Source organism: Garra rufa, chromosome 15 (genome assembly GCF_049309525.1).
Source record: "Garra rufa chromosome 15, GarRuf1.0, whole genome shotgun sequence".
In the NCBI taxonomy this organism is placed as follows: domain Eukaryota; kingdom Metazoa; phylum Chordata; class Actinopteri; order Cypriniformes; family Cyprinidae; genus Garra; species Garra rufa.
In genome coordinates, this window is record NC_133375.1 from 35,886,020 (window position 1) to 35,911,647 (window position 25,628).

The following is a 25,628-nucleotide window of genomic DNA, read 5'->3' on the forward strand; positions in this document are numbered from 1 at the left end:
TTGGCTCAGAGTTATTGTCATGATTCACTCAAAAGTTACAAAAAATTATCCTAGAAGTGCTCTAAATTTCAAATGAAGTTTCAGGATCGTTGATTCAGTGATTTGAACCAAAGTCTTTGTTTAAACTCGAGAACCGAATGAAATTTGATCTGTGATTGAATCAGTCTGACCACGCACTTTCCACAAGTCAAGTCACCTTTATTTATATTGTGCTTTATAGAGTAATGATTTACAGCAGATTCACATAAATAAACAGATAAATCACTAAATAAATAAGGCAAACTTGAGACCAGTTCTGTAAAGCAGTTGATTCATTTAATTTACATGTATAATCGATTATGAAACCAGTTTGAGTCAGCTGTAACGTTTTGTGAACGGAATCAAATGATTCATTGAGAGAATTTGAGTCGAAAGAACAATTTACAATTCATTCATGAAAAGGACGTACTCTCAGAAGTCACTGAATATCAGTAAATAGCGATTTATTTCGGTCATAAATCTACCATACGACTTAAAAAGACGTGTAATACTAGAAACATTTACAGTCCTTATTCGTTGTAATAGAACTGAAAACAAACGACCATCCGCCATTTTAAAACCATCTCTGCTCTGAGGAAAAAGCCAAGTGTTTGGAAAAACTCAGATGAGTAAAGACATTTTCTCTATTTTTTGAGATAAATATTTAAATAGTCTTGAAAATAGCGTCTATGTTAAATGAAAACCAATTTTCATGAAATGTTTCCATAAAATGATCATAGAATCAATGCATGCCCTAATAGCACAGGTACATCTCAGAGATGTCTATTTGATGTCTGCATTTACATCTGCAAGATGTATTTTTTAGATTGTTTGCTCATCTGCAATACGTCTATAGGACGTCTATCAGATGTCAAATAGAGTCTATTAGATGTCTTTAAGTTGTTTCTGATTTAGAATGTATGTAAAACTGACATCTTACAGACATATGCCAGATGTTTATACACAGCAGATGCTTTCCAGATCAAGTGATCTGGAAAGTGTTTTCAATATATACATATATATTGAATATATATACGAGACAAACTTATATCTAAAAGCATAATTAAGACAAAAGAGCCGTTTTTGAGATTGACCGTGATTTCGTGTATCAAAGGTAAAAAATGATAAATACTGTTCAGTTTCTCGCAAAAACCGATCGTTTCATGTCTTTAGACGTCAATGTATCATCACGAGCCGCAGGGTGTAATTTGGATTTGTCTGTGCATGTTTTTGTTTACTTTTAAAGGTCTGGTGCCCATCCACGTCCATGATAAGGCTGGCAGACTGCACCGGTTTTCGTTAAAAAAAATCTTCGTTTGTGTTTTTCTGAGGAAACAAAGTCACCTACATCTTGGATGCATTGGGGGTAAGCAGATAAACATAAAATTTTCATTTTTGGGTGAACTATCCCTTTAAGAAGCATTTAGAGTTTGTGGTGTTTTGTGTTCAACTTTAGTCTTTATTTGTTGTAATCGAACTAAAAACAAACGACCAGCCGCCATTTTAAAACCATCTCTGCTCTCAGGAAGAACGACTCGCGGGTAAGTTAAAGACATTTTTACTGTATTTGTGGGATAACCCATTTATATTTTAAATCTCAGTCAAACACGATTTTAAAGGGGTTTCTTGGAAACTGCGTCTGTGGTAAATGAAAACGATTTCTCTCCGTAACGTGCGTGCTTGCTGAGGGCTTTGCTTCTTCATGAACTAAAACACTAAAAAAAGCTTGCGCTAGTCCGAAGTGTTGATGATTTAAGCTGCTGTCAGATGACTGTACTGTGTTGAGGTTAACTTGTGCTGTGACACTAACTAACCCACAAGTTCAGGGGAGTTCAAACACATGATACGTTGGCTTTAAGTGCTGTGAATGTGCTTTAAGTGTACACAGATTAGCAATGTATGCATGCCAGAATGATTTTGCTCCGTTAACGTATTTATTAAGGAGAAATGTTTCATTACCATGCTCTTGAATTATTTATAAACTCTATTGGATTGTGGAAAAATATATTTTTTTCATATACTTTCTGGAGTTGTTAAATGATTCATTTGGCCTTTGCTGATCGAGTTAAATGATTCACAACATTGAAATGAGGTCGAGCTGAATGTGTTTGCAAGCATCTCGTTCATCCGTGCAGGATTTTCCCCTCAGTCCTGCATAATTATGAACACTATTCTGTGGGTAATTATTTTAGTTGTTGATATTAAGCAGATGACTGCTTGGTCTTTTTCTGTCTACATACCGTGAGTTGGGCCAAAGTCTCATCAGAGTCGTGAACTACGTGCTAAAGACAGAGTGAGGAGGAGGAATAGACTTGACAGCCCACCATATTAGCAATAACACATACAGAATATTTGTGTTGTTGCAAAATTAGACATAATGTGTTATCCGGCTGTTTTAGGCATGTTTACTAAATGAGCTTAGTACAAAGCGGATATATAAAAAAAATCAAGCCATTTGGATTTTGTTGTCAATTGTTTTTCATAGCATTTTGTACAATTACAGACTTATCTATTTTATGCTATTTTTTTTTAAATGTTATGTTACATAATTGAATATTATGTAAGGTCCATGCAGTACACATAGGGTTTCTCTTTGATACTACCAGTATATTCTATGAGTAGCCAATTTTATTCTACTCTATTCTAAAGTCAGAACTGCATGATATAAACACAATTATGAGAAAGTCAGAATTTTCCTTGCAAATGTGAATTTGTATCTTGCAATTCTGACTTTTTACTTGCAATTCTTGGTATATATCATCCTATTCTGACTTTGACTCGCAATTGTCAGTTTTTATCTTGCAATTCTGACTTTTTTTCAGGAATTCTGAGTTTATATCATAGTTCTGCCTTTTTCTCACAATTGCAAGTTTATATCTTACAATTCTGACTTTTTTTGCAATTCTAAGTTTATATCATGCAATTCTGACTTTATAACTCGCAATTGTGAGTTTGTATCTCGCAAATTTGACTTCTCATAAATGAGTTTATATCTTAGTTCTGTGTTTTTTCTCATAAATGTGAGTTTATGTCATGCAATTTTGACTTTTTCTGACACATGCAAGTTTGTTTCTCGCAATTCTGACTTTTTTTTCTCACAAATGCTGGTTTGTATCTTGCCATTCTTGCCTTTTTACTCTATTCTTTTTTCATAGAATTGTGAGTTTATATCTGCAATTCTGAGTTTCTCGCATTTCTGAGTTTATATCATGCAATTCTGACTTTATAACTCGCAAATGTGATTTAGTATCTCGCTAATTTTACTTTTAAATGAGTTTATATATTCTGTTTTTTTTTTCTCATAAATGCGAATTAATATGCAATTCTGACTTTTTTATGCATGTTTATATCATACAATTCTGACTTTTTTTGCAATTCTAAGTTTATATCATGCAATTCTGACTTTATGACTATTATTATTATTAAGCCCTATTATTATTATTTATGACCTTTATCTGGCAATTCTGCCTTTTTCTCGCAAATGCTGGTTTCTATTCTTAACTTTTTTCCCCATTATTTTTACTTATTTTTTCTTGGAATTGTGAGTTTCTATCTGGCAATTATGACTTTTTCTCTTACAAATGCGAGTTTGTATCTCACAATTCTTTGTGAGAAAAAAGTCAATTGCGAGATTAAAAAGTCGCTATTACCTTTTTATATTAAGTGGCAGAAATAGGCTTCCATACAATATTTTTAATTGCAGAAAATAAAAGTGATTTTTTTTTTGGACTATTGAAGTACATTTTACAAGGAAATGTTATTTATTTATTTTTAAATCACTTTTAATTTAAAGTGTTATTTATGGAAGCCCATTTCTGCTCTGGAATAAAAATAAATAAAATGGTGATAGCGACTTTTAATCTCACAGCTTTTTTTTCTTGCAAATGAGTGTATACTCACACTTTATAATTTGCAATTGCGAGTTCATATCACGCAATCCTAAATTCATTTATCAGAATTCCAAGTTTATTTCTCAATTCTAAGAAAAAAAAACCCTCACATTTGTGAGAAAGTCAGAATTGTGAGATTAAACAAAAATCTCTATTACCTTTTTATTGGCAGAAATAGGCTTCCATACTATTCTTAATTGCAGAAAATAAAAGCGATTTTCAAACTTCGAAGTTGTAAATAAAACAGACTATGGAAATACAATTAAAAAAAAAAAATTATAATTTAGTGTTATTTTTGGAAGCCTATTTCTTATAAGGAATAAAAGCGACTTTTTATCTCACAATTAAGACTTTTTTTCTTTCTTCTTGTGAATGAGTTTATACTCACAATTCACACTTTTTTTTCCTTGGAATTGTGAGTTTCTGTAAAGATATAAATTCAGAGCTGTGAGATTAAAAACGTTATCTCTACTTTAGAATATACTGAGAAAAATAGCAATCACCTTTTTTATTCTGTGACTTAAACAGGCTTTTATAGTTACTTTCTCATTATGATTTTGTAATTATTTGTGAAATTTACTAGCAATTTCTGAGTGATATTTTTTTTTCTACACCATTTTTTCTTTGCAGTATGATAGGCCTACCGAGGCAATATTGAAGTTAGTATTCAACTCAGTTCTACTGTACAGCTTCCAGTGGCAATCCATCATTGTTTTTGAGTATAAAACTCACTTTGTCACCACAATTGTCTTGCTCCTGTAAATGTGAGTGGGAGCTGATTTCAGCTTTTGTGCCTCAGGGCTGAACGGCCATCTGTTTCAGGCTCTGGGCAGAAATAGAGCAAAGTAGCTCAGCTAAACATAGTCAACAAACTTCTGCCAGCCGCGGCCCGGCTTAATATGGCAGCTGTGCTCTCCTGACAAACTAGCATTTGTCTTTAAAAACCAGTCTGAACCGCATGGGCATCATGACTGGCCCTCCTGAACAGGTCTGAAGCAGACAACAACAACGCTGCCAGGAAAAATGATGTGGTTTGACTAAGATCTTCACTCAAACAGCCCTTATAAATATGCACTGCAATGCGGTGGCTATTATAGTGTCCATCAAATACCACGGCTGGAAAGCCACTGTAAATTAATATGGAATTCCTTTGGACTCTTTAAAGTCTTTAAAGTTTGACGTATGAAATAATTCAATTATATAAGAGCTATTCTACTGAATTGGTGCATACTGCTGTCCCACAACCAAAAAAACACATTTAAAACGCAGTTAAGTATTCAAATCTTAGATTTTTGCTTAGATCCTTTTATTATCTATTGAAACCCACAACAATATTTAAAATATCAGTAAGATTATCATATAGTCGGTCACTACCGAAACATGGGATGTTTTGTCAAAAATAAAGTACACTGAATTATTAACTAAGATGAATCCTTAAGTTTGAAATCAGTATGATCAACTTTTTGCCTTTTACACAGAAAAATTGGATTCAAAATACAACAAATCTCATAAATCACACTTGAAATGGTTTAAGCGGAGACACTGCAGGCAAAACTGTTTTTTCATGCCCCAGTCAAGTTTGAGATTTCAGGCTTTTTGGTGTTTCATAAAGCTTTTTTCAGACTAGTAGAAAGAAAAGTGTTTCTTTTATAGCACTTTATCTATTTGTGTCCATAGATATTTTTAAAGGCCGATTTCTCAAAATGAGTTTTTCCTCCTATGCTGAGCCATAAATTTCCATTTTAGTAACACAAACACACCTTTACAATTTTATTCCCATCTATATTCTGAAGGTTTTTATAGAGAGATTTGTTCATATATAATTTGCTTGATTTTATACATTTTATTCCCCCCAAAATGTTTAAAAATACATGTTTTCTGTCTGTTCTAAATTTTTTTCTGAATTATGGGGTGATAAAATGAGATTACCCAAAATCCCTAATATGTCAAAAAAAAAATTTTTGAAACGGACTTCATCCAGTGTTTAGATTTTTTGTACTAGAAATGTATGCAAATAAGTGCACATTTAATTAAATAATGTCTCATTTGCATATTTAAACCTAACATTTTAGAAAACTTGCAATACAAAAAATGTTTGCAGTTATCAATGTAATCAATTAACTGGGTAAGGCGATAACTAATATATATATATATATATATATATATATATATATATATATATATATATATATATATATATTTATTTTATTTTTATTTTTTTTACCCTACACCTGGAGTGTCTCGCCTTAAATTGAAACTTGTTGAAAATTGTTTTTGATTTGAGCAAAAAATATATTTACAAGGCAGATGTAGACAAAATCTTAATAGGTCAATATGACACTGTTTTTATAGTGACAAATTTGGGGAGAGGACAAATATTCCTAAACCTTCTGAAAATACAATCTAAAAATGAACTGCACAATTGCTAGAAATGTGTACCTTGGATATTATTAAATTGGCATACATACAAGACATTTCCAAATCTGACTTTGAACCATTTCTTCAGAATGGCCTATTTGTGTAAATGGCATTTTGTATAGGATTTTCCAGATAAAGACTTAGACAACATAAACAAAAAATGAGACGCTTTTTTTCTTCATGGAGTTAGTTTATTGCCATTTGTTGCTTAGACTTGGGCAGGTGGATCAGCACAAGATCACAGTGGTGGAGCATGAAGCCCTTCTTACACGAGAGGGATCCTGTTAGCTAGATGGGACACTAACATACACGGTACAGTTACCTTAGCTTTACTACTGTTAGAGTTAAAAATGGACAACCATGGTTACATCACAGTGTGTTACAAACCACAAGAATGAAAGACGTCAATGAGCTTATTACCAGGTCAACTGTGGAGTTTCAAGACAGTATCGTCACCCAAAGCTTTGGACTCTCTTTCATTTGGTTCAACTGAATCGAAACTAAGTCTTTGGAATCATTAAACAGAGGCTAATTGAGTTAATAAATGAACACACTGTACTCTGAAATTGATTTAGCTGTGATTCTACTGTGCTGTGCACCATTCCCTTTAAGGACATTGTGTAATTTTCGCTCTCTACATCTCGACAAACATTCAGCAAACCTTCAGTGCAAAGATACTGTCGAAACATTTGGCAGAGCACAAGAATTGACATAACAGTTTTTTTACTTTGTTAACATGTATTCTTTTTCTACATAAACATTTCTACATGTAGTCACTATTTAATAATTGATCTGCTGACCAATGGATGGGAAAATTGTTCTGATTTGTTCTGTTTGCAATTTGGCTTGTTTAATGGAGTAGTTAACCTTGAAATTAAATGTAGATGCTGTCAGATGGGTGCCGTCAGAAGAAGAGCTTAAAGAGTTGGTAAAATTAATGATCAATTTGTTTCTTACAAACGCAGCTTTTCACTTCACAAGATGTTAATTGATGGATTGGAGTGTTGTGAGTAATTGTGATGTTTTTTTCAGCTGTTCTGACGGCACCCATTCACTGCAGAGGATCTATTAGTGAGCAAGTGATGTAATCCTGAATTTCTCCAAATATATTCCTTGTAGAAGCAATCTTGGATGGCCTGGGGGTGAGTACATTTTCAGCAAGTTTTCAGTTTTGGCTAACTCAGATTGGACTAAATGGTTAAAGAGTAAGGCTTTTGCTAAATTTGAGCGGTGAGGAGGTTAACTTAGTCCTCAGATGTCTGAGGGGCACTTGGATCATTTCTTTCTCACTACAGACAGTCATAAAGGCATGTTTGTTTAACTCTATGGGAATGAATGGATGGGGCACTAAAATGGACATATAACCCATTTAACGGGTAAACAAACTGCTGAATGCATTTCTAGAAATGGAAATGTTCTAGTTTTCCTCAAAGCAGTGAGATGAAATGGCTTCTCCAATTTAGATGTTAAACGAAAACCAAATCGAGCTGGATTCTGATTGGTCAGCAGAAAATACTGGAGCTTTACACACAATCTAAAACATTTAACAACTGCAGCACTTGATATTTCAAATAAAACAAATTGTCGTGTGCTATCTGTCTCGTATGCCTCTCGGCAACTGCGTTTTCACTAAGAACCCCCACTCCATGTTATCATCTTTATCAAAAGTACATACAGCATCAAACCTTAAAATATAACACACAAATATCAATATGTATTTATATTTATATGCATATAAGCAAAATAATAGCCTTCACAAAATAAATCTCTGATTTATTTTACAGTATGTAAATCACAAGAAGAAGAAAAAAAAAAAAAGAAAACTCTTTCTAACACGATTAAAAGTGCTAGCACAACAATGTGCAAATGTATTCTGAAGCCTTACATTATGTAGTCTAATTTGTACATTCTGATTACATCTATAATGTCACAATGATTTAGTGTTTGAGTCGACTCTCCTACAGGGCAGAATTCCCACAGGTCGGAATGAGGCCGGTTTTAGTCTTGGCTATTTGTCTATGGGTGCTCAACTTAAGACAAATAAAGGCAAAGTTTGGCAACTATGTGTCTACAGTTCACCTGACATTGGCAAAATAAAAACCTGCTGGTTCTAGGTGGAAAACATTTCAAATTGTTAAGGATGTAATAGTATTACCAATATCTCGATATCTTCGCAGTCACATGATGATATGAAGCGATAGGTCTTCTGGGCAAAAAGTTTAGCTATTAAAATACATTTAAACTTCTTATTCTAACATAAACAGTCTTTAAAGTTGTGTTTTGCGCCATTATGCTTTGACAGTATCTGTCAAACGAACTAAAACTTAAAGCACAATATAACTTAAATCTGCCTTTGTTCAGGCGATTAGCTCATGATCCGGTATTTTCCATGCCTCAGAACGGCTCAGTTCACGTGAACTCGGTTATTGAATGTGCTGTGAGTTTAGTGCATTTGGGAACACGACGGCCACCAGGTATGCTTTCTTTTTGTGGCAGATGATTACAGAATTTCACTGGCTTTGTAGCGAGACTGTTTTCATCAAAGCTGGAGTTTTCTATCAAAATAAAAGCTTAAGTGCAGTATGAATTGCTGACAGCTAGTGGTTTCAATGACATTACTGCAGTCCAAATTCAAAACATCTTATTCAAGTGTAGAAATTACATTACATTACAGTAGGAAAATAACAATACTCCTTTCCTAAAGCAAAAATAATATGCCTATGAAATATTCAATTATTTTATAGTGCAGTCGTTTTAAAATATATGGCTATTAATTTTATTGTTATTATATTCTAATTGGTTTGGCTTCCTAGAACACCACTGTGAATGTAAGTTAGACTTCGTATACCACAACTAAAAACGTAAAATTTAGGTAGAAGTCAATTCATTTTTTTCTTGACTTTTCATAGTTAAGAACACGGGTTGGAGCGCTTAATTTTGAATTCTCAAAATGCATTAGATGGAGAAAAAAAGGACCATTTTGTACATTTTAAATTCAATTCTTCTAAGTCTTCATTTGTCTTTTTTTTTTAAATATCACAATAAATATATTGTGGACTACAAATTGAGATATCGTATCGTGAGATTTTGACACAGTTACATCCCTACAATTTGTAGTTTCAAAAATCTTTTTAGTCCCACTAACTTTCAATCTGTAGAACATTGAATGTTAAAGCTTTAGGAATCTTAAAATGCCAAATAAAATGCATTTCTGTGCAACTTTAGAATATTTTATTTGCATTTTTCTTTTTCAAATATCATTGTGATATTAAATCGTAAACTGAAAATATCAGAGAGAACTAATACTGGCACTCAAAATGTAGAACTGAACCTAAAATGTAAACTTCTAATTAAAATCGGCATGAAACGTTGTTTGCAATTTGGTAATACAATGTTATTCAGTGTGAAACTGGATAAGTTATTGAATTGGTAAAGTTCCATTTTTCACAATGCAATCAATCATTAACAAAGTGCACCTTTTGGCTCACAAGCACCTTGGAAAAGTGCCACTGCTTTAGTTGAAATCCTGCCTATGTCTGATAAACACACTCTATAGCAGTCAACATTTGAAGTGGATCAAAACCTTTCTTCAAAGTTGTCCTAAGACCACTTTGATTAACTTTTTTGATCCACTTCAAATGTTGACTACTGCAGATCTTTCCAAACATGCACATAGTAGATTTCAGATGAACTAGGAAGATATTGATTTTATTTATGGCAACCAAAACCGTCTCCTGACAAGACTGAGCAGAGATGGGAAGTCATGCTCTGTTTGGCACATAGAGTAAACACTGTGATATTGTGCACCAGGAATTGAGGTCACCTGTCTCGGATGAAGACACATCGTGCAAATGATTATTTTATTTTTTTAATCATTTGGCAACTACATGTGGCCTTATTGACATAAAATCTGCAGAGACACTTTAAGTTTGATTGTTAGATCTGTGTTTTGCTGATTAGTTAAATGTAATATTGTTTATTTTGCATGAGATTTTGAGAAAGTGAATTACTAATTATCAATTGGATGTCATTACAGGCCAATTTAAGTCAAGAATGCATGATTTGATACTTGTGTCAGTGCAAAGTGCAGGAAAGTGGCCTGTGGGAATTCTGCCGCTGAAATAATGTTATAGGCTACTCTATACTGTCCCCTCCAAAGACATGCTGATTTCGCCCTGTAGTTCTTCGTATCAGTTCTTGCATTAAACTTTGCACATCATTTTTTTTTTTTAAATCATGTCATATACTTTGCAGTTTCAACGGGTAGAAGAGGAAGAGCGTCTGGTAATGTGCATGCTAGAGGATCTGTGGTATGAAACAAAATGTATCTGTCAGCTTTTTCTTTTTTTTAAGACTGTAAGATGATGCAGAATTCCATCAAATAAATACTGATTATTTCCTCAACCAGCTTGCCTTAGGAGGGTTGTCATAGGATTTCCCTTTGACCTACATAACACTTTCAAAAATGATCACCTTGTTCTCCTCAGTTCCAGGAGACAGAGAGGCCAGGCTTTTAATGTCAGTGTCAGGGGCCATGTATTCGAGGTGATGGGCTCCCCACACTGGTTTGGTCAGATTTTCCCAACGCTGCATGGAAAAACAAAACACGTAATGAGTCGAAGCAACTGATGTAGCGCTAATGTATGCATCCTGAATGAAGTCGAGTCATTCACTGTAGCTGTGTCAATCAACCTAAGCTTTGTTTCAGTAGTTGTTCCCATGTTACCCCGCGTTATTTTCTAGGACTGACAAAGTTAACATGTTAACACATGCAAATGATGCATTACTATTTATTTTAGAAATAATTTAGAATTTAGAACCAGATTTATTCTTTGTACAGGCGCCCTTTTGCATTTTTTTCATGAATTGCTCAGATACAAAAGCCTCTAAGTGCCATTTGAAATTTTTTTCTAAAATGAGCATTTTCATCAGGCTTCTATGTGTGGGTTTACTAATTTCACTTTAATGGCAATAAATAGGTGTCATTTCCATAAAAATGAAATTACTGAACATAAACATAGGAGCCTGAGAAAAAATTCTAATTTTAGAAGAAAATTTCAGATGGTGCTTAGAGGTTTTTGCATCTGAACTCTTCAAATATAAACATTAGATAAAAAAAAAAAAAAGGTTTTGGAAAACTTGCATTAGTAACTAACTGAAATAAAGTAGAAATTATTTTAAGTTGAATCATTAAAATACAGAGACCACAAATTACAGTTATACAATAACAATTATTGTAAAAATTCTTAATTCTTTTCTGAGATTTAAGTTGTTCCTTCATTTTAGGTAAATTAAAACTAGGGAATGTAGTACAATGTGTCTTAATTAAAATGAATTAAAATAAAAAAATTAAATTAACCCTCTTCCCCACTACATGTCTGGAACCAAACAAAAATTACAAAAATAAATAAGATAAAATAAAATATAGAATAAATTAAATTACTAAAACGTAAACTAAAAAGAAAATTAAGTTAAAATATAAAAAAGCTTACAATAATGTATACTAAAACAACATAAATCTTAAATTATATATCAGCAGAGTTACAGTGACTATAAATATTAGATAAAACATGAATGTAGGGAATGAAGTAGTACAACATGGCTAAATTAAAATGAGGGAACAAATTAATGAAAACTAAAAACTAAAATAATTAATAGAAATGTAGAAAAAATTAAAACTTAAATGAAAAACTAAAATATATATAAAATAATTTAAAAAGCATAAATAATACTAATACTAATACAACACATAAATATTAGATTAAAAACAAAGTTTTGTGAAAGCTTGCCTTGGTAACAAACAAAGCTGAAATTCTTTTAATTCTTTTGAAAAAATAAAATACAAATGACTTTAAAAAAAAATCTTAATTTGTTTCTATTATTTATTAAATTATTCCTTCATTTTAGGCAAACTAAATAAAAAAAATATAATAAGATAATAATACTAATACAACCCCTGGCAAAAAGTATGGAATCACCACACTTAGATGTTGTTCACTCACTTTGTTTACTTCATTGCAAATAAACAAATCACAGATATGACACAAAACTATTTTTGTTTATTAATTCAACATTGTGTATATGTAAAACATACCTCAAACTAATGAGATGAAGCTCTTTTAATTAATGGAAATTTATTTTCCATATCAAGTAGGGGAAAAAATTATGGAATCATTCTGTCATTTGTATTTCTGAAATAAATATCTAAACATATCTAAAATGCTAATTAGCCAGCAGTTAAAAGAGAGTGCTCACAGACGTTAACAAGCTGTTGAACTTGGCTAATTGTAAGGAAACATGTCCCCAACAAGAAAGCTGTCAATTGAAATGATGGAAAGGATTATAAAACTCCTGCGTGGCAAAAGAAGTTGGGTCTAGGGCTGTAACGTCCCAGTCGATTAGTCGATTAATTGGTCGATACGGTCTGGTTCGACCAAAATTCTGATTGGTCGATTTTTTGCTACGCTCATTTCATCAGGTGGAAAGCACTAATTGCTAATGGGGGTGTTTTCAGAGCACCCCTGTTTCACAGGTAACAGTCTGTTTTCAGAACACCCCCATTGTTTTCACTTTTTTTGGATTAGCCCAACCCACTGGAGAAGAGAGACAGATAAGTAGGCTTTAGAAGGTTTGATGCTGAATATTATTTATTAGGCTACATAAAATATCTAGGCTGTTGTAGTATGTGGGTTATAAGTTGTGTAGTTGTGAAGATAGCTCTGTATCATGCTAGACAAATTAGTTGAAAATGTCAGTATTTTATTGAGACTTGAGATTAAATAAACTGCTCAAGTATAGTAGATCTTGTAGTATTCATTTTCACATGCAGCTACACATTGTCGGTTAAAAACATAAAGTGGCTGGTAAAAACATTTAGTGGCTAGTAGATTTTGGAAAAAAAAGTTCATTTCCATCCCTGGTTGCATGTCAGGTAAAAGACCAGAGGAAATGGCAATCTTTGCCTCAACAGTCAATTCACAGGTTTGCATTGAAACTTTGGACCAGGGCTCTGAACCGGTTCAAGGAACGAAAACGAAAAACGAAAACAAAATCAATTTTAATCGTTCTGAACAGAAACGGAAACAGAAATTCCAAATTAACCGGTTAATAACGGTATTTTTATCGTTCTCTTTATTATGTCAATTTGGCAGACCAAAAACATGAATTCAAATTGTGTGCGCAAATGCGACGGTGACGCATACAACGTGAAATGCCCGCGAAGCAGACGTCATCATCATTAGCAGAGCCCTTTCTGATGCAACGAGCTTAAGGTTACCAAGCACCTGGCTGTTTCATGTGCAAAGGTATGTTTAGGTTTAAGTTATTGTAGCCTAATTAAAACTTGTAGTTTAAGGCCCTGATCACACCGAACGCGTTTTTGCAGTGAGAGGCGCCTTTTTTGAATGGTTTTTTGCTGGCAGTGAGTGTTCTACGCGCTGCTTATGCGCCCCGGTCGCCTCGCGTTTTCGCCGCCTGCTGCGCCTCGCGTTTTTGCAGAAGCGCTCTGAGCGCCTGAAGTTGAAAAAAAAAAAAAGTAATTCTGAGCGGAAAAACGGCCGCGGGCCTTCTGTTGTGGTGACAAAAGTTTACCGTTGCTTAAAAAGTCCGGAGACTGCAAGAAATGGAGGAGAAACTTTTGGTGTCTGTCGTGGGTAAACCGGAGCTGTATTTTTTGGGGTTTCTGCTAATATGACAGTTTAATTAACAGCAAAAACAAAGATTTTAGAGCACTCGCGCTATAATTCTTTGAGTTGACTGACAGGACAGCTGTTTTGGTTGTTGCCTAGCAACATAAAAAACCGCAGCACACTGCTCTTTTTTAAAAGTCACCAAAAAAAAAGGCAGTGCTATGCGCCTCGCGTTTTTAGAACTAAAGACGCGTTCGGTGTGATCGGGGCCTTAGTAGGTTATAGATTCACTTTTGCTGAAGCCCATCCAGTTTTTCCAGTAGCCTGTTTGGTATATTATAATTGAAGTTGTTGATCTGTTGTGTTAAATGTAAAAAAAAAAAAAATAAAATAAATCTATTGTTGTTTTATAATGTTACAATGCGTTATGTTTTCTTTTACTTTTATGCATTAAATGTAAAATCATATCCACTATCTGGAGTTCTGTTTTGTTTGAGTGAAAATAGCCTATAATAGGCTATTATGTATATTAGGTAATAAGTCAACAGGTTTTTATCGCAGATTAAGCCGTGTGGTCAGGATGTTAAGCGGATGGTCTTGAAGGGGCTTATTTCGCTATAGTATTATGAAACAAGAAAATAGTTTTTAAAAAAAATTGGCGCATTTGTTACGAGTTTCCAGGTGAACTCGTTTACTTTCGGTTTTAAAGACATTAAGTTCAAATGACACGAACATGGAATTTGGTTTAATCATTTGTAAACATAATGCCAAACATGTTATTAAAAGGCACACTCTATCTATCTATCTAATAAAATAACGTTATTAACCGGTATTTTTCCTAGAAAACCGTTTTCGGAACGTATTGTTTAATGAGGAACGCAAGAACATAAACGTTATAATATCGATTCTGCTCGGAGTGAACCGAATGGATTTTTTTTTTTTCGTTTTTAAGCCCTGCTTTGGACACTTTTCTCATTCCATAAATAGAAAAGAAGTTTGGTGATGATTTTAGTATGATAATGGACCTTGCCACAGAGCAAAGAGTGTTAAAGCTTTTCTTCAGGAAAGGCACATCAACTCAATGACAAGGCCAGCAAACAGTCCGGATCTCAATCCGATTGAAAATGTATGGTGGAAATTGAAAAACTGGTCCATGACGAGGTTCAGTCTCGCAAAGCTGATCTGTCAACCGCTATTCAAGAACGTTGGAGCCAGATTGATGAAGAATATTGTTTTTCATTAGTGAAGTCCATGCCCTAAAGAACTCAGGCCATCATAAATGCCAGAGGAGGAGCAACGAAGTACTAATTGTGTTTTTTGGTTAATGATTCCATATTTTTTTTCCTCAACATTGAATGATTCCATACTTTTTTCCTGTACTTGATATGGAAAATAATTTTCCATGAATTAAAAGAGCTTAATCTCATTTGTTTGAGGTATGTTTCACATAGCCAGAATGTTGAATTATTAAACAAAAATAGTTTTGTGTCATTTCTGTGATTTGTTTATTTGTTATGAAGTGAAAAAAATGGATGAACAACGTCTAAGTGTGGTGATTCCATACTTTTTGCCAGGGGTTGTGAAAATAAAAAAAAGCTAAAACCACAAATTAAAACCACACAAAGCAGCTCAACAAATGAAATATCAGCAGAGTTAGATTTAACTTCCATATTTGCATTTCTTGTTTGCTACAATGCAGTTTTGGAAATAATATAAATAAAATAATCTCATTGTTTTTATGTCTGAGTGAGCAAATCTCCCTTCCTTATATAGATCTCAGCATATTTTTCTGTCATCCTCACAAAATCCTCACTAAACGTTTAGTTTTCTTTCCTTAAAAAGTAACAGAATGAATTACCACACTATAAATACACAACATTAATAATTACTTATTGGATTTGATCAACAGCCCTATTATTATCCATTTCCTCCAGCATCCTGTACTAGTTTTCCTACACATCCATGCCACAACTCTGTGTTCAGTGTGTTTATGGCAGTTTGTGAAAGCAAACAGTGAGGGGGTGAAGCATTGTGGACTGCAGAGGAATGACAACCATTAGCCTACTTACTATAAATACACGCATCGCTTCATCATGAGTAATTCTGATGCTTTTGAGTGAGGTAACTGACCCATAGTCCAACTCCCAATTGCACCGACCGTTAACGAACTGCTGTTTGTGGGGTCGATACTCAGAATTTGGATCGTGTGCATAAACAAAGCTACCCTTTCAGTGCTCTCCACATCTCTATGTATTGGTTTGAATAGGATGAAGTGGTACAAACCTCTCTGAATGTTCCCTTGGCTCCAGAGAGCCTGTACACAAGGCTAACGGGGATACAGAGCATGGAGGAGAGAGCCAGACACCATCCGATCACCTCTCCCCACCACGGGTACACATACACATTGTTGTAGGTCAGAGGCTTATAGTTCAGCAGGTGAAATATGAAGATACCCTGAAGATATAAACAACATATTAGAGTCAACGATCTGATTGAATAATACAGGAGCAGCAGACTAACATGTCGTCTTATATCATTTTTACCCTGGTGTTTAGGTCAGTTTGACCCATTTTTAATTGTAAAACTGCTTTTATTTCCTTTTGACATTTTCTAAATGGTTCTCATTATGTAAAGTTTTGACACACATACATGTTTTGGAAAGACTGCACAAATTCCTTCATTGGTTTCCATGCAATTTGCCAAAATAAAAGAGTAACACTTTGACAGATTTTATTTATTTATTTTTTTCATTTTTACCTGTTTTCAAAGGCTATTTTGTAGTTTTTTTTTTGGGGGGGGGGATCTCAATTGCTATGAGTTGGTTGAGGCACTGAAAAAAACGAACACATTTTAAGCAATTTTTGTTAAAATGTTACCAAACAATTAATTTATTTTGATGTAATAAAATAACTACAGCTAAAAATTAAAAATGAACAAAAACTATGCATACATATTTAAAATAATAATACAAATAAAAAAATATAAAATGACAAAACCACAAAATTACTAAAACTTGAACTAAAATTTAAATGAATCATTTTATTGTATCTTACTGCTTGCACTTAAATTTTTCTAAGCCAGATTTATTTACTTTATTCGTTTTAATTAACTATTTAATTAAAATTATTATTTTATCTATTGTATTGTCCTAAAACTCAAGTGTATTTTTTTTACACATTTAAAAATATGTATTTATTTTTCATTCTTAATATGATTAATTAATATTATTTACATTTTTATTATTTTATCTATTGTATTAATTTGATCTTGTCATTTGTTCTGTTTTCTGCTTAATAAATATAGTAAAATTAAAAAATATATATAATATTTTAGTGATACGTAAATAACCCAATATATACTCATAATCATGACAAAACACAAAACAAAAATTATTTTTGTGTTCAGAATTTAAGGGTCAAATTGACTGCTAACAAAGTAAATAGTAATTATTCAATTTAATTACATTATAAATTATATATCAATAAATTTATAGATAATTTTGACTATTGAAAACAAAATTTGGTAAAAAAAAAAATAATAATAATTTGAGAAAAAAAAAAACTTATTTCATATGGCCTTAATGTAATTTTTGTTAAACTTATGATAAATTGTGTACATCTCATGATTTAAATTATTTAGACATGCTTTTTGATTAATAGTTTACCTTGCTTAATTTAACCATTAGGACAGAATTCAGAAAAATGTACAGAAAATTTTTTGTAAAGAAATAAAATAAATAGGGCCCTAAATAAATATAAACTATCATACAGAATCATTCTAATATGCTGATTTTTGTTTTCAGAATTTGTGGGTCAAAAAACACAAAATAAATGGTAATTATTAAATCATTTTATATAATTATGAAATTTCTCTCTGTATTCCAGCAGTTTCATTTTTTTTTTTTTTTAACATTACTATTTATTTTCATAGTATCAATTTTTAGCAAATTGTATAGAAACCAATCTGACAACACACAAGTATATAAAAGTGTATATACTCATTGAAAGACATAACCATTTTAATATTTTCCAGCACTCACCATGCAAACACATGGAGTTATAAAGGACCAGCACCACTTTATCCACGGGAATGGCCGGTAACCGATCATACGGGCAATATCGTCCATGAACCTGTCAGCACCTGCACACAGGACATGAAGTCAGCGCTCTTTTGGGTGTGTATAAGATTACTGTAGTGATACTGTCAACACAGGGTCCTACATGCTATTCTTATCACTTAATGCCGCAAACACTGTAAGCGCAAAGCCTACAGCGCTCATAATAAACTGATGAGACAAAAGAATGGAAGAAACAGCTGCACGAAGAGATTCTCACCATAAACCCATGCGACAACCACGCATTCCCAGAATGCTTGCCACAGTAGGGTCATTCCACTGGCTGAGTAGTAGTCAAAAAGCTGGAAGACGAACATCCCTCCCTGTAAGCGCAAATAGATAGGACATCAAAATAGAGCCTTTTTACTTAAGTAATGTCACAATCAGTGCATGTTACTGTCACTTCTACTTCACAGGATTTGACCATTTCTTGTGAGAAAAACCATTGTAATACCATATAAAATCAGAAATCTTCACAGCATCCAGTCAAAATAAAAGTTCGATTTAACTTGAAGAAATTGTGACAGAAATATATTACTATGTTGTGTTTTTGCATTTTTCTGGTAAATACTTAATCATTTTATTATTAGTAGTAGTACTATCATATACTACTAAATATATTACTATGTAACGATAGTACTACTAATGGTAAAATGATTAAGTATTTACCAGAAAAATGTAAAACACAACCTAGTATTTCTAAAAGAAAAATATAATAGTAACATAATATTGTTTTTATATAATAAAAAACATAATACTTTTTTTATAAAATCAATTAAAAACAGAATCCAAAAATGAATGGAAAATACAGAATTTGGTAAAAATAAAACATATTTCCCTTAAAAAGGGCCTTAAAAATTACAATTATGTTCAACTATAAATAAATTGCTGTTAAATTGTGTACGTTTTATGATTTAAATTAATTAGACATGATTTTTGATTAATGTTTATTAATTTAACCATTAAGATGGAACTAGAAAAATTACAATGGAAAAGTACAAAATCCAGAAAAATCTGAAACGGGGAAAAAACATAAAACTGATTTTTTTTTTATAGTAAATAAATATATACTAGCATACAGAAGAAAAGTGTAGTGAAATTTTCTTATATTCAAATAGAAAACAATTTTTAATTGTCATTTTAAAATATAATTTATAAAACATATTTGATAGGGCCTTAATTTTGTTACATTGTGTACATTTTATGATTTAAATTAATTAGACATGCTTTTTGATTAATATTTCTTAATTTAACAATTAAGAAAAAATTACAATGTAAAAATCAAATCCAGAAAAATTTAAAACGGGAAAAAATTTAATTTCGAAAAAATAAAACCGATTTCATAGTAAATAAATATATACTAGTATACAGAAGATTTTTTTTTTTTTTTTGCAGTATTTTTTTTATATTATGACAATTTGAAATTAAATGTTTTCTATTTGAATATATATTAAAATATAATTTATTTCTGTGATGCAATGCTGAATTTTCAGCATCATTATTCCAGTCTTCAGTGGCACATGATTCATTCTGATATGCTGATTTGCTGCTCTAGAAATAATTATTATTATTATCAATGTTAAAAAATTGGGATTTTTTTAAACAAATATAAACTTTAAAAGTACAGCTTTTATTTTCAAAATTTAAAACTAAATATTTTGAGCATTTTAATTTTATATTCATATGAGATTTGCAAATTTCAAAATTGTGATTGTTATTTTCTAGCAATAAACATGCAATGCACTTAAATTATATTTTATAAAACAAAAATATACCATAATGGATAAGGGTAAATAGGTTGCAAGTACCAAAAGTTGATTTCCAGTTATTGATAAAATTATACTTCCTATTATTTTTACATATTTAAAAACTAATATTAACCAATAGCTTACTTATCAAATCCCTAGTTCCACCCTACATTAATATTATTTTTTGGTTTCACCATGAATATATCTGTCATGAATGTTGTTTCCCACAAGAATCTGCCAATTTCATATTTGAGAAACACTAATGAATCAAAATCACAAATGCTACTTGTCAGGTTGATATTTTCATTGCGATTCTTTGAAGTTTTCTTGTGTAAACTTTTGAGTCATTGACCTTTGAGTCACGTCACTCCCACATACACCATCAGTTTTCACTGAAGAAAAATCAGCCTCTGAATGAGTTTTGATGATGTAATAGCCAGTGAACGGTCTTGTGATAAACCAATATATTATGTGCCTAATGAGTGTCACAGCACTGATGCTGATGAAGGGCTGTTTCATTAAGGGGGACTCACCTGTGTAACCATGGAGAGATCTATAATGAAGCATAATAAACAGCAGATCGCCACGGCGATTTCGCGCTGATAGCGCATGTAATACTTTCCAGGGAAAAGATCAAGAATGCCAGTTACGAAACCTTCCACACCAACGAACTGAGGAAAAAACAACAACAACAACATATGAGTCAGATGTGTTATTAATGGACTCGCTTCCAAATCAAAATATACTCAGCTGCATGGTGAAATATTATTCAAAAACACGCAAGGGCCATACTCTGCCTAAATGAAAGTCTTCTGACAACTCAAGTTAATTTTAATAATTGCTACATTTGGAACTTCAGATTTATGGCAGTGTATTGCCATATAATTGATATACAATTATTTTTTAAATGTGTATATATTGTTAGTTTTAGTTATTTTTAGCATAACAAGTTAAACTAAATGAAAATGTTGCCATGTCAAGTAGCTGAAATAATTTAAGTTTTTTTTAGTTAATATTTATTTAATATAATTTTTTTTAGATATATTTTATAAATAATAAAATATTTACAAAGAACAAAAAATCTGGTTAAATTTCTTGATTTGATGGCTTTAAAACTAACAACAATAATAATTATTAATTTATGGTAACTTTAGAATCTTGGTTTGTAAATACATATGTAAGGAATAATTGACTTCGGTCCGTAGAATTCTTAGAAAATAATGCACACCCGAGGTGGTGATGCGGTCACGACGTGAAGCGGAGTGTGCATTATTTTCGTAGAATTCTACGGACCGAAGTCAATTATTCTGCTTATACAGACGTGGCAAAAAGTTGAGAATGACACAAATATTAGTTTTCACAAAGTTTGCTGCTAAACCGCTTTTAGATCTTTGTTTCAGTTGTTTCTGTGATGTACTGAAATATAATTACAAGCACTTCATACGTTTTAAAGGCTTTTATCGACAATTACATGACATTTATGCAAAGAGTCAGTATTTGCAGTGTTGGCCCTTCTTTTTCAGGACCTCTGCAATTCGACTGGGCATGCTCTCAATCAACTTCTGGGCCAAATCCTGACTGATAGAAACCCATTCTTTCATAATCACTTCTTGGAGTTTGTCAGAATTAGTGGGTTTTTGTTTGTCCACCCGCCTCTTGAGGATTGACCACAAGTTCTCAATGGGATTAAGATCTGGGGAGTTTCCAGGCCATGGACCCAAAATTTCAACGTTTTAGTCCCCGAGCCACTTAGTTATCACTTTTGCCTTATGGCACGGTGCTCCATCGTGCTGGAAAATGCATTGTTCTTCACCAAACTGTTGTTGGATTGTTGGAAGAAGCTGCTGTTGGAGGGTGTTTTGGTACCATTCTTTATTCATGGCTGTGTTTTTGGCCAAAATTGTGAGTGAGCCCACTCCCTTGGATGAGAAGCAACCCCACGCATGAATGGTCTCAAGATGCTTTACTGTTGGCATGACACAGGACTGATGGTAGCGCTCACCTTTTCTTCTTTTTCCAGATGCCCCAAACAATCGGAAAGAGGCTTCATCAGAGAATAAGACTTTGCCCCAGTCCTCAGCAGTCCATTTGCCATATTTTTTGCAGAAGATCAATCTGACCGTGATGTTTTTTTTGGAGAGAAGTGGCTTCTTTGCTGCCCTTCTTGACACCAGGCCATCTTCCAAAAGTCTTGGCCTCACTGTGCGTGCAGATGCGCTCACACCTGCCTGCTGCCATTCCTGAGCAAGCTCTGCACTGGTGGCACTCCGATCCCGCAGCTGAATCCTCTTTAGGAGACGATCCTGGCGCTTGCTGGACTTTCTTGGACGCCCTGAAGCCTTCTTAACAAGAATTGAACCTCTTTCCTTCTTGGTGATCCTATAAATTGTTGATTTAGGTGCAATCTTAGTAGCCACAATATCCTTGCCTGTGAAGCCATTTTTATGCAACGCAATGATGGCTGCACGTGTTTCTTTGCAGGTCACCATGGTTAACAATGGAAGAACAATGATTTCAAGCATCGCTCTCCTTTTAACAACAGACGGACGGCAAGAGAGAGGGAGAGAGATATTAAAGGGTTACGAAACTCCCCTGTTTCAGCACTTGCTACTCTCACCACAGTTTTGAAAAATGCTCCAGAAGTGGGCGTGGCGCGCTCACAGCGCTGCTTGGAGAAGAGAGGGGAGATCGGGGAGAGAGACCACACAGACAACTTTGGGTTCAGACAGTTTCATTTCGCTCCCCACGCGTTTAAAACACAAATAAATGTACATCCTTTTGCACTATGCATCGAAAACCTATATATGAACACACTGTTGAACCACTAACAACTGTTAAGGCTTATTTTGGCGCGTTTATATAAGCCTTTTGATGGGTTGCGTCAAAGAAATACCGCTTAGACTTACTTTGTGAATGAATCGCGTGTGCCAGACTCTTTCACTCATGAACGTTCCTCTCAGTTAATGTAAGCGATCTCAGAGCCATAGAGAAACAAACGGCTCTGGGCGATCTCAGACTGAGACTGAAGCGCCTGCCACAGCAAATCAGCACGTGCTGTCGTGAATAATTAAGCGAAATGGACTTCTCATAGGATAAGAACATGCAGCAGCATGAATATTTATGAGACACCGACGCGTCATCGATGTACTATAGTCCATCGATGAGTCACAAAAGGTGACGTCAGGACAATGTAGATTTTAAACCCGGAAGATGAAAATAGCGCAAAAAAGTTCAAAATTAACCAGTTATCTCTAACAATTAATATTAACAGATGCCAACGTTGCTTTCTATGATGTGCAACACAAACACTTCTGCTAAAATCTCAGAAAAAGTTGCCTGGGGTTTCATAACCCTTTAAGTACATTACCTCTCTCAAGTCTGTTTGTCTCTCAAAGGTGACTGGCAGCATCGTCTCTACTAACAGTTAAACTTTAAGTTCATTTTCTTCAAGACCACGCCGTTGTAACCTCGCGTGTGAGAACTGTCATGTCTTTTTAAGTTGTTAATTGTCAGAGGAGCGCTAACAACATTAGCGCGAATGTTAACGCGAGTGCTAACCGTATGTGTGTGCGTCTGTTAGTGAGAGAGAGCGAGAGAAATAGAGTTTGTGCTTTCCGTACATAATAAAACATAATATTGTGCAAAAAACATGGAAATAATATGTCGTTTTTATCCCGTTGTTTACTGTATTTATTTAGTTTGGCCAGTGTCGTTGTGGGTTTTGGTGTTTTGATGTTATAATAATAATTAATTTGTAAAAAACTATAACATCCAATAGTAATATTATAATATAAATATTTTGTAAATAAAACAATATTTACAAAGAATAAAAAATCTAGTTAAATTTCTCAATTTGATGGCATTAAAACTATTATAATAATAATAATAGTAATAATTATTATTATTATTTATGGTGATATTATAATATTAGTTTGTGAATAAGTATTATATAATAGTAATATAATAATATAAATATTTTTGTAAAAAAACTTAAAGAATAAAATGGTTACTTTTTTCTTGATTTGATGGCATTAAAACAAACAATTAATATATATATATATATATATATATATATATATATATATATATATATAATTATTATTAATTTGTAGTAATATTATAATAGTTTGTAAATAATATTTATAAAGAATAAATCTGGTTACATTTGTCTTGATTTGCATTAAAATAAAATAAAAATATTTACAAAGAATAAAAAATCATGGTTACGTTTGTCTTTATTTGATGGCGTTAATATTATTAATAATTTATGGTAACTTAGTTAACATTAGTTTATAAATGCATTTTTTTGTAAAAAAAATTTATAAAGAATAAAATGTGGTTACTTTTTTCTTGATTTGATGGCATTAAAACAATAACAATTAAAACAATATACAGTCATGGACAAAATTGTTGGCACCCTTGGTAAATATGGGCAAAGGCGGCTGTAAAAATAAATCTGCGTTGTTTCTCCTGTTGATCTTCTGCAAAATACAAACATTTCATTAAAAATAAAAAAAATTAAGTGGGGGGAATATAATATTATGAAATAAATGGTTTTCTCTAATACACCCTGGCCATAATTATTGGCACCCTTGTATTCAAATCTTTCTGCAACTTCCATTTGCATGAAAAACAGCTCTGATTTTTTCCCCTTCGTGCCTGATGAGGTTTGAGAATATATGGCAAGTGATTTTAGACTATTCCTCCATACAGAATTTCTCCAGATCCTTCAAATGTTGGTGCTCACTCTTCAGTTTATCCCACTCATTTTCCATAGGATTCAGGTCAGGGAATTGAGATGGTTATGGCAGAATCTTGATTTTGTGTTCAGTGACCAGTTTTTGTGTTGATTTTGATGTTTGTTTTAACTGAGCAAGTCAGTTTTACCTTTTTTTAATCTGTTGGTATTTGATATAAAACATGATGGCATGTATCTGAACAAGATGTCTAGGACCTTTGGTGTAAAATTAGGTCCACAAAAAAGAACATCTGGTGATATATTTAAATGTGGACATGGGGCACTTTTTTTTATCCCTGTGTGCACCAAACCTTTAATGTGTTCTAGCTCCAAAAAAAAAAAAATCTAATTTCATATGGCAATAAAAGCCAGTCCTGACTGAAGTTCCAGTATTAATATGGTGGAGTTTGTTTTTGCATGAGAGCAGATGATTTGTTTCTTGAACAGTGTCTGAAATGACTTCTTGTGATGGAGGTGCAGTTTTCCTTTATTTTTTATATTTTTTTCTGACTAAAATTCAACAGATTTCTGCAATTTTCCATCTGTGATCTTTGAAGAGTGTCTGGCCACTTAAATTGTTCTCTTTGCTGCACATTAAGACAATATTGACACACATCATGTTTCAAGATTTCAGATTTGTAACATCTCCAGTCCATTAAAATTTCTTAATTATTTCCCTGATGTTGGAAATGAGAATATTTAATGTTTTAAGTATTTTCTTAAAGCCACTTTGTATTGTGTAAAGATCAACAATCTTTTGCTGTACATCAGAAGTATATTCTTTGGTTTTACCCATTGTGAAAAATGATTAGGTTGGTTTGGGCTTTGTGTTGCTAATATTTATTCATCTGTGCACCAAGACGTCATGACTGGACAACATCATGTTTCCAGTCACCTTGGTGTGCTAAGAAATTGGAAATTTCAATTAAAATATATTTAGGAGATAATTTACTCATAAGAATTTCTAAGGGTGCCAACAATTGTGGCCAGGGTGTATTTGAGAAAAACATTTTTTCATAAAGTTATATTCCACCTCACTTTAAATTGTGTAACTTTAATGAAATGTTTGAATTT

The 25,628-nt window shown here is 32.9% G+C and overlaps 1 protein-coding gene across 1 annotated transcript in view; it reads right to left on the reverse strand.

The window, feature by feature from the left end:
- Positions 1–6,495: 6,495 nt before the first annotated feature.
- Positions 6,496–25,628, reverse strand: part of slc6a8 (solute carrier family 6 member 8) — a 53,405-nt gene continuing 34,272 nt past the window's right edge. Inside the window, exons 9-13 of the mRNA XM_073819392.1 lie at positions 20,350–20,539; positions 18,289–18,391; positions 17,994–18,094; positions 16,238–16,408; positions 6,496–10,913 (exon numbers count right to left, since the gene is read on the reverse strand). Of these exons, the coding sequence (XP_073675493.1) occupies positions 10,773–10,913; positions 16,238–16,408; positions 17,994–18,094; positions 18,289–18,391; positions 20,350–20,539 (706 nt within the window). The 3' untranslated portion in view covers positions 6,496–10,772. The remainder of the gene's footprint in view (positions 10,914–16,237; positions 16,409–17,993; positions 18,095–18,288; positions 18,392–20,349; positions 20,540–25,628) is intronic.